At 38.5% G+C, this 12,963-nt stretch overlaps 1 protein-coding gene and 1 long non-coding RNA gene across 2 annotated transcripts; one reads left to right on the top strand and one right to left on the bottom strand.

Moving 5' to 3' along the window:
* Window positions 1-2,668: 2,668 nt before the first annotated feature.
* Window positions 2,669-8,199, bottom strand: LOC307039112 (uncharacterized protein). The gene is made up of 10 exons (XM_079680923.1): window positions 8,006-8,199; window positions 6,381-6,435; window positions 6,179-6,297; window positions 5,658-6,071; window positions 5,268-5,490; window positions 4,800-4,973; window positions 4,441-4,652; window positions 4,223-4,370; window positions 3,464-3,573; window positions 2,669-2,915 (listed from the first exon to the last, which is right to left on the bottom strand). The coding sequence occupies exons 2-10, from the start codon at window positions 6,418-6,420 to the stop codon at window positions 2,673-2,675; spliced, it is 1,683 nt and encodes a 560-aa protein (XP_079537049.1). The 5' UTR covers window positions 6,421-6,435; window positions 8,006-8,199; the 3' UTR covers window positions 2,669-2,672.
* A 120-nt stretch (window positions 8,200-8,319) lies between these two features.
* Window positions 8,320-12,597, top strand: LOC307039113. Its single transcript, XR_013808148.1, has 3 exons — window positions 8,320-8,852; window positions 9,620-9,706; window positions 9,932-12,597. It is a non-coding gene; the product is annotated as an uncharacterized lncRNA (long non-coding RNA).
* Window positions 12,598-12,963: the final 366 nt, after the last annotated feature.

Genomic DNA, 12,963 nt, shown 5'->3' with positions numbered 1-12,963 from the left:
TTTATTCAAATTAAATATAATAGGTGGATTTTTCCACCTAGAATACGACATGGAAAGAAGAGAATTTGTTAGACATGAAATAACGAACTCATTGGAAGAAATATATATTGTAAGCTTATTTAGGAGTTGTTATCATATACAGTTACTCTCAGTTGATGGTTGTTTAAAGTAGATAGGAAACTGAAAACGTAAACGATCCACCACAATGGTGTTTTTAAGTTTATGAAGAAGGAGTAGAAAGTAAAAAGAAGGTTTTTGTAAGTTTGTAAGAGGGAATCTGTTAATGTTCAATCATGACAGAGGTGCTGCACGAGCACTGCAAAAATCATCCATCTTATAACAAGAAAAAAAATATGTGATTTGAGTTTATACAGACTTGAAACAAGTGTAATAATCTGCCAGTGCAGTGAGATAATTAGACTTATTAAGAATTCTTAAAATAAGAATAATAATTCTTGAAATAAGAATAATTCTTGAAATAAGAATTCTTAAAATAAGAATAACAATTCTTGAAATAAGAATGCGTGAAATAAGAATTCTTAAAATAAGAATAATAATTCTGGAAATAAGAAATATATGGATGCTAGAAAAGTGGCAAATGTCCTGAATTAAGCAGAAAAACACTTATTCCATGCACAGGTATAAGCCAAATATACTCAAAACAAGTTGTCAAATTTTCTTTTACCATTTGTTTATTTCTGAATTCAAGTAGACAGATCTCAAAACAAGAACCTAGCATGCATTTTACAAAACGTATGAATGAATCATGACGATAATTTTAAACTTAAATTATAACATTGAAAACCACTCAACATTACTTTGTGTTAGATAACCAAAACTGAAGAATTATAACTTAAGAGCTTCAATATTACTGTTTTCTCTTATTGTTGAACAAAAATGATCAAACACTGAATGATAGAAAGTCATGTCTCTTGTGTCCAAAGTATCAATGCAAAAACAGATACTGGTACCAGTATCAATTGTTAACAATAACTAGCCCAACTACCACCTAGCTCACCCACATTGTATATGTGTATATGTCGAAGCGAGCATGAGTTGTGCCCAGCAAATGGGCACGACTCAATATATAGACCTAAAAATGACTGGCTTTTTAATTACATTACAAAGAGCAAAGTTGCAATTTTCAGCTGATCATTTGTAAAGTGCAATGATTACATTTGTATTGCTAGTTGCACCTTCAAAACAAAGGTGGGCATCCTGCTGGCTGAATATGGGCAATGCCCACAGAGAGGTGGTTATGGCAAGTGACCCTTACTTTGAAGGTGCAGCTACCTGCAGTTTGAGGAAAGGAGGGCTGGAAGGAAATGATGGGCTGAATATTGCAACTTTGTTTTTGTACGTGAGTTGTTTTCTGGGATGTTATTCTCTCCCAACCTCGACAGACATTGCGGGTGAGCATTGTAGAAACAGGTTGGGAACCTAACTACCACCAAGATCTACTCCCCAATGAAAGCTTTCCACTCAGCCATGGCTTTTTTGTATGAGGCTCAAGCCCGCCTTAACCTGCCATCAGGCCCTGGGGCTGATAGTTTTTGTAGGCCCCCTATTTAAACAACAAATCAAAGTCATTTATAGCCTCGGCAGGCTCTGTGATCGCACTTCTCCACTCTGCTCTACACGCGCCTGGTCCTCTCCTCCATATGAGTGACGTATCGGGCCTCCCTCATGTATTTGTCCGGTTGCCGTTGGCTCCCCTCCACGTAGCAAGTCCTCGTCGTCCTCTCCATCTCCTCCAACAGATAATGTCCCTCCGGTCTGTTTTTCCTCTCCCGCTACTCCATCGCTATCAGAACCAGACGGCCTACTTGTCTCCGAGGCCCCGCGGCCGGCACCGCTACCGCTCGGTACAGAACTCATCTGTCCTTCCTCCTCATCCTGGCCTACAGCTTTAAAATAACCTGTAAGCTTCGGCATTTTTTGTAACAGCTGCTTGTCTCGAAACTCCTTTTCCCTCAACAATTTCCTTTTCCGAGCGCCACTCAAACTTTTTCTTCACTCAATCACTCGCAATTTGAATAAGTCACATGTGAAACATATTCTCATTCTGACGTGTGGGTGTTTGTGTATATTTGCATTTGTGTGTATTGTGTTTGTTTCCCGGGGAAAACCCTCACGAGAAACATCGGCTGTTGTTATGCCTGCTGTGACGTCAAGTTACTCCGTTCTCCGCTTGTAATTATGCCGTTACAAGCTTCAAAGTTGTATTTATCATCTGAATTTGCCGAAACAAGTTTAATATTCTGAAAGCCAAGACTTTGTTTTTTAAAAATCAGATGAAAACAAACTGTAACGGACCTTGCTGTGTTATCTATCATTACTCTACGTCTTACAATAATAATTTCAGTGGAGGGAGGGGGGCGGCGCTGTGGAACAGCAGAGTGGCGAGGGAGAGCTGTCGTCTTCCCTTTACAAGATTCAAAAATGTATTTATCGTGTGATTTTGGAAATGAAAGTTTCCTATTCTGAAAGCCAAGAATTTGTTTATTTAAAAAAAAAAAAAAACAGCCGAAATAAAAAAAAAAGAATTTTTATTTTTATTTTTTTATTTTTTAATTGGCTCATGATAGGCCCCCGATCTCCGTAGGCCCCTGGGCTTCAGCCCAGGTCAGCCCGTGCATTAAGGCGGCCCTGATGAGGCTGTGGCGTCTCGGTCAAGTGTCCTTCAATATTTCTGTTTGAATAACAGAAAGGATGGTTGCAACACACTTCGGATAAGTGAGATGTATTGTGTAGTAATAGGCCATTAGATATAGCAAACCCTCATGCAGGTCTTGCTTGGCAAATGTAGTGATGGGAGTGGTTCCTATGGCGACAAGGCAGTTGGAGTCATCAACAAGTAAGACGGGGCTGGACAGAGATCTCTTCTGGAGATAGACGGTGGGATCTTCTGTAGGCTAAAGGAGATAGCAAAACTCTAATAAACATCCATAACATAGAACTACTAAAGCAGACCCTCTACTACCATTATGTATATATTGCATCTATGATTGAAGTTATAATGCTTTGCATGTAGTTTGTGAATCCAAAGACAGCACCATTTTATGTACTAATGAAAATACAAAAACATGTCTTCCAATAAAATAATGAAAACAAATTGCTTAACCTCCTGCTGAAAGCTGGCTTACATGACCAGCAGTAAAACAGCTCTGCACTGATGTGCCGCTTTCTTCCAATGGATGGAACGGTGCCAACAAGCTCCAAATTGCCACAGTGCTTACGCTTAAAGTTAAATTATTAAAACTTTACTATCAATTGCCGCTGAGAGAATGTCCTTTCATGACAAGGCAGCTTAAAAAACAGCAACATATTTTGTTAAATGTTGTCCTAATTGTGAAAAGCGACCCCATTATAGACTTACAAAAAGGATAAAGCATGGAAGTAAATGGCTTTATAGACACAAGTAAAAAAAACATCAAGATTTGAATGTGACACAATTGCTCACCTGAAGAACATGTATCAATGCCTCACTGGCATGTCCCAATTTCTTAGGCGGTGCAGCTGGTGAAGGAAAGAGTGTAGGGAGTGCCTTGAACAAGGCAATCGAGAATTCCACTATGAGAAGAGAGAAGAGAAAACGCGAACAGGTGGATGGAAAGACAGACACTGTATTAACTGTTTTAGCTCACACAATCTGTATTAACATAACTACAGTTTAGACACATGAAACAAAGGATAATGCATATAAAGTCTATAAATATATAACTGACTTAAGGTCAAAGTTATTCAAGTTTAGGAGACATGCACTGTGAGGTTAATTTTGGGTGCATCAGATGACATGCTCCCTGGAGGTAGCCGATGTCTGTTGTTTAGTTGGTTGGTGTTGTGACTTAGTAAGCTACTGCTGCAGAGGTTGCATCAGACGCCATTAATGACGCACAAATTTGAAGTCCGTCCGTCATTCCGCCAATAACTGTTTCAGGAATTGCGATGTCATCTGGGCCAACCCAGTTGGATTTCTCCTAATTCCTTAGTGAAAAGTTGATCCCAGCAAGTTTGTGAATAGGTTTTAAAATACAACTTTTAGCTAGGAACTTAAAGTGTGATAGAGGGATCCTACTTATGGTAAGATAACAAAATAGTGTGAAAATGCCCCCAGAGCATGATCATTTTAGATTTATTTGGTCAGCCTTGCATCAATGACACACTCCTATTCACAGTCATATCTTCACCAACACACTGTAGACACTAAGAGGTGACTTACCACCATCCAGGGTCATAGGTGGTTTCATCGCTTTCTTCGAAACTCCGTAAAACTGCACTTTAGCAACAAAGTCGTCCCATCTCTTCTTTACTTCTGCTATGTATTTGTGGTTGTCTTTATCCAGGAGGCGACGCAGCTCAGACATCACCTACAGAGTGAATAAGTATTAAAATCTGGAACTTTTGTTGAAAAGTAAAAATGGGAAGTCGTTTACTAACATTCTGAAGATCCTTGAAGCATGGATAGGCATCCAGGACCTTTGTGTGCCTGTCCTCCACTTTCAGGAAATCACTGTCAATGAACAGTCTTCTTGCTTCAAACTCGAGATCAAGGAGTTGAGAGACTGCATCTTTGTTTTGTTTTTTATTCTTGTACATCTCATGCAGAGTCTTAAAATGCCTGGCCTGTGCTTGCAGACTATCCTTGTCCACTAAAATGAAAAATGAAAATGATTATGTGCACATAAGACTGTCAAAAATGGTCTCCCTTTAGAAGCAGCCCTCTTATGGCTGGGTGATGTCTGTAAAAATATTCAGACAACACACAAGTAGAAAAGTTTGGAAGACTCAGGACTTACCCTCTTCTTCCTCCCCGGGCTCTGGGTCCTCTGCTGGGTAAAGTGTACCGTGGAGGGCCTTTACCAGCTGCTTTTTGGCTCCCTGGTGTGAGTTGGGAGAACGGATGACCATACTGGATCGCTGGTCCGCGGTGTAATTGGGCAGCCGGCGGCCCGAGCGGGCTACTGTGGAAGCTAATGAAGATATTTTAGATATTTATTTGTCCTTTCAAAAATGCATTTTGTGCCTCACCACAATTGTCAAACAATAAATCAGAAAACGACAATGACATGCTCACATAACTATATATAGCTGCCTTTAAGGTTAAAATGTTCTCTACAAAATGAATGACAGAAAATGACCATAATATCTCTGTCCATTACAAACAACTTTTATGTTGCACATGATGTTATGCATTCAGCAATGTGTGGATATGCCTTTCGAGTAGAGAACCATATAAATGGAAATTAAGTTGCAATTCTACTTACATGTACTTTCATTTTCATCAGAACTGGTAAGAGTCTGATCCAAAATAATTGTTGATCCACCTGCGTCACTTGAGTCAGCATCATAATCTTTTCCTGAGTCACTTGCTGACAAGTCAAGGCAACGCCTCTTCTTTGGACAGCCCCTCTCTTGTGCAGGCCCTTGCCTCTTTTGCGGAGACTTTACGTTCAGAAGCCTCTTTTTAAGTTTATTGTGAATGGTTGTCTGTGGGAAATAACAAAGTAACTTTATAAGAATTACTTAATCATTTTGATGAAGCCTTGACTTTTTTTTCAAAATGTTAAGAGATGACAGTGAATTCAAATAATTATTAAGTACTTCACAATCAACAAAGTGCAAGAAATAAAAAGCCACACATTTTAATGACTTACATGTTTCACAGCTTCATCTTTGTCTTGTAACATGGGATAATACTCCACTACTTTCTTAGCCATGGCTGTGAGTTCAGGTTTGGAAGGGTACTGAAGCTCTTCTCCTTGTGGACTTGCTCTCAGGATGGAAATCATGCTGGTGAGTGTGTTCCTCACTAGCCTGCAACTCAACTCCTTGGACATTACACATTCCCCCTCTCTGCCTGTGCGGGCCATCTCAAAGTAATGTCTACGAGCTTGTTCCAACTCACTGTCCGTGTAGATCACATACTCTGGTGGACTAGGTAGCTGTAGGGTCATCTTTGGGCGTTTTTTCTCCAAAGGAGTGGATGTTGAGGGGAAACTATGTTTTCTACAAGGTGGAGTTCCTGTTTCAGAAGGGCCATCTTTATCTTTTAAGATAGGATTCTCGTCCTACAACAGCAGATAATGTCAAACAGTCAAAGTCAAACAATGGCGACAATCTGAAATAACATGTCTTGTGCAACTTTTCTTTTAGACCAAAGTAGGTAACCATTTACCTCTGGGTTGATCAAAGACCACACTCTTTTTCTCCTAAGAAAGTGTTCTGGCCCAGGAAAAAGGTCTCTCAAATCATCACGAGTGAGGGAGTGCATCAACACCTCATCGATGTTAGCAGCTATGAGGACAGCAGCATCATTACCAACATTTTACAATCCCAAATAATTATTTATCGTTTTGATTCAAACACAAATGACATACCCTTAAAAATTGACACTGTAACATCATCCAGTTTATCCATTGTCCCATCTATAACCTGGTAGGAAGAAAAAATATTAATTAATTATCATAATTTGATTTCAAACAGCTTTACAAACATGTGATTGAATATTACAGTGAATACAATCATTCCTTTTGGTTTAAGCTCTTAAATGCTTTTCATTTTATGTTTTTATCTGCTACAGAGGCTGAAAAATAATGGTTTTAGTCAGTGTGCGAAATACCCGTCAATATTCGGGGGGTCCCATCTCCCGATTGTTGCGCAACACTGACATAGGAGGTTGCATTGGCTAAAGTTGTTTGGATGCACGTTGTTTTATATTACAGGGTTTCTCAACGGGGGCGTCAGCGCCCCGTGGGGGGCGTTCGTACAACCTAGGGGGGCGCTGGGAACGAACACGGGGTGTCACAACTTCGCTTGTGTAGTGGTCATTATCTTGAACTTTTTAAACTTTCATGGTTTTCAAATATTTTCGGTGCAAAAATAGAATAACTGAAATAAAAAGCCTATCTTCATATGGGTTTCTTACCCTTCTATCGTCTCATCTACTTTCTACTTTATGCTCAGTACCGTCATGATCGCTATAGTAACGCCGATAAACAAATCCACCTCATCGCAGTAGAGTGGTCCTTTCCGAAACTATTTCGCCCTCCCCTGACTTCCACTGGTTGGTTTGCGGGACATGCAAAGCAAGCGGTGGATGGGGCATTACACTAAGCAACATGAATCTCATCCATATTACATAGTAAGGCAACATAAGACGTGAATAAAGCTAACTCCGCTTAGCATGCTAATTGTAAACAATAGAACGTGCGCATTACATGTAGACCACTGCAATGTTGCTCATTACGTCTGCTAACCGATAAACACTTACTTTCATAAGGTACACACACCAACCGGCACATACGCATTTAACACTGATGTTACAGGCGCTTAACTTGTATAGTAACAAACTACTTTAATTACTATTTGGCCGCGAACTTAAACGTGCTACTCTCCGACTCAGAACGAAGGGACCCCATATTTCGCACACTGGTTTTAGTCAATACTGACAAAACAGCTATCTGTCCCTTGCTGTATCTCAATTTGCATACTTCTGTACTTACATTTACTGTTTTGAGTGTATAAATGTGTTCCAATCTGAAGCATGAAATATTTGTGTGCACTATCGGCCTACCGGTAGTACCCGCATGGTTCATTATAACGGTCAAATAGTTCAGTGTAAAACACTGAACACTTTCCACTCTTAGTTACCATTTTGACTGCGTAATGGAAGTTGTGGGCGGGTGAACACATCACGATACAAATAAAAGTTATACATGTCGTTTTTAATTCATTATTTAATAAACGTACCACTATGCCGGTGTAAAAAAGAAGCAACTGACAATTTTAGTGGATTAATTCAGCAGTCTATAATGATTTGCTAACCCGAACGACAACGTTAGCATCGCCGCTAGCTAGCTAGCTAACAGCGCTAGCTAACAGCGCTAGCTCACTAGTAGCGCTAGCTAGCTAGCTAACAGACATAATCTTTATTGCATTTTTAACCCAGCAATATTGGTACCGTGACAAATTAATGCGCTTTTATTATAATATGAATACACACCTTCTCTTCAAATGTGTGACCTTCTTCTCTTCTCTTCTTCTGTGACCTCTTCTTTCTAACCTCGTGAACGTGCTACTTGACAATGATACAGTAGTGGGTTGAACTCCTCCTTCGACAAATAATAATCTGAGTAAATAGGGATGATAAAATTAAGCATTTGAGGGGAAAAAGGTGACGATAGTGTTTGTAATTGCTAATACATATGCTTTTTGTATTTTTCATATCGCAGCACATAGGCTACTAAAAAGGATATATCAGAGACCTCCCCCCCCCATTGTTAATATGGTTTGACCCAACCAACGTGCCAAAGCCCACCAAAAAGTAGAACTAGGAGATATTACAGTACTGGCGCAGGCTGTGGTTCAAGTTTGCCTTTAGCAGATGTTTTGTCTGTCACATCAATCTGTCAGCTTCCATCTCCTCCTCAGTTCAGAAGATTTTGAGGAACATGGCGTATTGGCGGTGTGTGATTTGCTTTGTTTTTTTTGCGTTAACATTGAAGTCTCTGCTGAGCCATATTAACAAGGCACATGGCCGCAGTCCAGATTTCCGTGTTGTATGTGGAATTAATGGATGTACCGAAGAATACAGAGTTTTCAACTCTTTCTACTACCACATCAGACGTAGACATGCTCTGTATTTTGAAAATGGAAGCCCGCCTTCTGGGTTGATGACAACTGCATCCGAACCATCTAGAGTTGGACTTGAACATTTTGATATGCCCATTTTTTCTGGTTGTGCCACTGCAACACGAGGGATGCAAAGGACCAACAGTCAAGTCAGCACATGTGTCCCTTCACAGCAGGAGCAACAGCTTTAGGAATTCCCGATTCAACCTCCTGATCAGGTAAGATGCAGTGTTGAGCAAGCTACTTTGAAAATGTAGTTAGCTAAGCTACCAGTTACTCTACCATTATGGAGCTTCACTACACAGAAGCTACCAACCAGTCAAACGCAAAAGTAGCTCACTACATGTGAAGCTACTTTAATGGTGCCTTCACGTGCTATGGGATCTCTGCTGTGTTAAGCCATATAAAAAATAGCTTCAGTGATCGTTACCACACTACTTGATCAATAAAAGAGTTAAGCTACTGAAAAGTTACTTGATTCAGGAAATAGTGACGCTACCGCCAAGCTACTGAGAATTGTAGTTACCTAGTTACTAGTAGCGAAGGGGGGTCTTATATGGGTTTCTTTATTTTTACTCTGGAAATCTTTTAATCTGGACATTGCTATATAAATACTAATTATTATTATTACTACACTAGTTGGCTACTTATCTCTACTTTATTCTGTCCAATGAAAACTTAAGCAGTAAAACAATGATTGATTGATGATTTGATCTTCCTCTTGCCTCTCAAAAATAGAGGAGGAGCAACCTCCTCTGCCTCTATGGACCAGCCGCCACTGGTTGAAATAGCAATTTTCACTAGCCAGAACACAGGACCTTCTTCCTGCAATTATTTTCACAGACACTATTTAAATAAGACATATTGGACAGGGGCTGCTGGTTTAAAAGCCATATCTTACATGATAATATTACTCAAACATACAACAATTGAGTTAACTAGTCTTTCTTCTAATTGTGTAATATTACTATGAATATGTCTCCAGGAAGAAGCTGATACATCTGGCGGAAATCTTTCCAGACGTGCAGTTGCATTTGCCATCAATGTCCGTGAAAAATGCCACCTGTCCCAGGTATTGCATCTATTAGTTGCTTTGTACAAAAGTGTCTGCTAAGTGTCATAATGAATGTAAGTGTGCCTGTAGTCAAAGGGGTTGAAGAGTGGTGATAATCTTTGTATGTCATTTTCAACCTTGTTTTCAGACATGGGGGCACTTTATTTATGTTAGTTAGCTATGGACACTCGGACTGTAAATGCATACTCTGATGTATTTAATTTTTTTTATTTTCTCTTTCAGAGGAGTGTCAACGATATTGTCTCTGGGGTCCAACAGTATCAAGCGGCTCTTCTGGATACCTTGAGAGACAAAATGAAAAGGGTCTTCGAGAGTCATTCAGGGAGTACGGCGCAGCTCCAAGAGGAAGCATTGGCAACATTTGATCATTTTCAGGATCCTTTCACCCTAATGGCCACCACATACATGCAGGATAGCACCATTCAGAATCTTTTTAACCCAGTGAAACCAGAGGAAATAGTTGTGTCTCAAAAAGTTTGAAGAGTTAAAAAGGGAGACTCAAGAGTTCTTGTAATCAAAAACAAAAGTTTTTACTATATACCCCTAATTAATAGTCTACAACAGTTGTTGTCCAACTCCAGAATCTTTGATATGATCAACACTGCACCACAAAGCTGCAACAAAGATGGGTTTTTGTATGACATTGTTGATGGGAGTCTTTTTAAATCTCACCCTCTGTTTTCAATAAAACCTACTGCTTTGCAGCTGATCTTGTACACTGATGAAATAGAGATATGCAACCCCTTGGGGTCACATGCTTCTGTAAACAAATTACTGATGGTTTATTATACTCTAGGAAACATAGACCCCAAGTTTAGATCGAAGCTTGCAGCAATTAGACTCCTTGCTATAGCAAAAACGAATGATATTGACCAGTGTGGTGTTGATGTTGTTTTAGAAAGAATTGATAAAGACTTAAAATTGCTGTACAATGGTGTCAAAATACAAACACAGAATGGTGAAATGGATTTATTTGGTGCTTTAATTTCACTATGTGGTGACACACTTGCACAACATGAGCTCGCTGGCTTTAATGAAGGAGTTGATTTTGCATATAGCAAGTGCAGGCACTGTGAATGTACCTTTGAGGACATGCAAATCAATTTTAACGAACAAAGTTTCACTAAAAGGACAGTGGAAAAGCACATTAGACAGTGCATTGAAATAGAAAGGGCCAGCACAGAGTTCTTGAAATCTGCCCTTAAAACCACCTACGGAATAAACAGAAAAAGCAAGCTGGTTGAATTTCCAGCCTTTGACCTCATTCAGCAAACTCCACAGGACATAATGCACATAATTCTTGAGGGTGTTGCACCCATGGAAATTAAGTGTGTGTTAAAATACCTTATTCTGTCAGGACAAATGGAGTTGGACATTTTCAATTCAGCCATGCAGAGTTTTCCTTTTTCATCTATTGATGTACGAGACAAGCCCTGTCCTGTCAGTGTCAATACCTTGTCATCTAATGATAACAAACTTAAACAGTCTTCTGGGCAAATGCTGATATTGTTAAAGATCATGCCTTTTCTGTTGAACAATATGAAGGGAAATATTTACGTTAAGTTTATTTTGGAATTAATTGAGATAGTTCAAATAGTTTTTGCGCCTGTCATATCTCTGCAAACTGTATTAAGACTTAAACAAATGATTGAGCAGCATCTAAAACAGTTTAAGCAACTTTTTCCTGACAAAAATGTAACGCCTAAGCAACATTACATGTTGCATCTCCCTACCCAAATTCTTTCTCTGGGTCCTTTGACAAGGCATATGTGCATGAGATTTGAGTCAAAGCACTGTTTTTTTAAACAGTGATCATCTAAATTGAACTTCAAAAATGTATGTAAATCGTTGGTGAACCATAACCAGCTTCTTGAATGCTGTCAAAATGAAATGGGCATTGAGCATCCAATATTTTTACATGAGAAAGAATTGGGCCCCGTCTCAGAAGTGACAAATAAAGAGTACATCACAGCAAAGATTAGAGATTTCTTGGGGATTGATGGCATACAACATGCAGTCTCAGTCAAGTGGCTTATTCTTAATGGTAACAAGTACATCAGCAGAAAGTCTCTGATAATAACTAATGCAAATGATACAGTACCTATCTTTGGACTTATAAAAAACATTTATGTCGTAGATTCTTCATTGTATTGCTTTGAACATCAGCTTTATGAAACTGTGTGTTTTAACAAAGATTTATTAGCATATGAAGTCACTGTACCCAATGTTGCCCAAGCAACAGAGTTGATAGATGCAGAAAAGCTTGTTGATTATACATCCTATTATTCGATGAGTTTTGAAAACAGTGTGTATATTTTGATCAAATATAACCTTAGGGATGTCATTGCACTTAAAACCTAAATATGATGATCATTGAATGAGCATTGGAAGGTTATACCTGTGTATGCAACATGATAATTTGAGTGAAATCTAGCTTATTGAGAGAACACATGAAAATGTGTAGGAAGTGTTTTTTTAAATGTCTTTTTTACTATTTTATTTTATTACCTTTTTTTGTCTAATCCAACAAAGAATTCTGCCAAATACAGATTTATTTGTGTTGTTGTATTGACTGTTTGTTTATTTACAAACATGTGTTGGGAGAAAAACATTATAAAGTAATGCACTGAGCTAACATTATTTTTCCTGCAAAATAGTATAGTCAGGGAATTTTGATTTTGGAAAGTATGATTATTATTATTATTTCTACTTTTGTTCTCCTTGAAATGAAAGTTCATTGAATGAGCATTGTAAGGATGTGTATATGAAGAGCTGATACAGTTGATAGGGATTACAATTAGATTATCTCAATGTGATTGACAATGCAATATAGGGTTGAAATGTGATAGAACCATGATAAAATGTCTTAAATAAAAGTTTCAGTCTGACAGTGTGGTACTATGTTTTTTTCTGAGACACATTTTTGTAGCAATGTTATTTGCTAAGCAGAATCATTTACTATGAAATAATTACTAAATTGAGCTATTGTGATACATTGAATTTCGATATATTGCCCCATTCCAAGTTGATATTTTTGATTTGTTATTGCTTTGGGAATTAATGTTGTGATTTAACATCTGATATAAATATGAATCTGACTTAAATGGATCCCATGTGATTCTTAAAATAAGTTGTAACATGTCTTGAAACAAGTTCTTACAGCTAAAAAAAAAAACAAATTGATATGAGGCAGTGACCCAAACCTGTGTCTGACAGTAATTTATCTTAATTTGTTTGTAAAATACCTTATTTCA

The sequence above is a fragment of the Notothenia rossii genome (genome assembly GCF_949606895.1).
Source record: "Notothenia rossii genome assembly, chromosome: 5".
NCBI classification, from domain to species: domain Eukaryota; kingdom Metazoa; phylum Chordata; class Actinopteri; order Perciformes; family Nototheniidae; genus Notothenia; species Notothenia rossii.
The sequence above is the reverse complement of the archived record's forward strand: the minus strand, read 5'-3'. Positions and strand labels throughout refer to the sequence as shown.

Excerpts from the sequence above, each read along its gene's own strand:
- LOC307039112 (XM_079680923.1), bottom strand. The coding sequence starts at position 6,420 with ATGGATAAACTGGATGATGTTACAGTGTCAATTTTTAAGG. Across the intron at positions 6,072-6,178 it reads GGTCTTTGATCAACCCAGAG|GACGAGAATCCTATCTTAAA; the intron begins GTAAATGGTTAC and ends CTGCTGTTGTAG. Across the intron at positions 4,974-5,267 it reads TGATGAAAATGAAAGTACAT|CTTCCACAGTAGCCCGCTCG; the intron begins GTAAGTAGAATT and ends TATCTTCATTAG.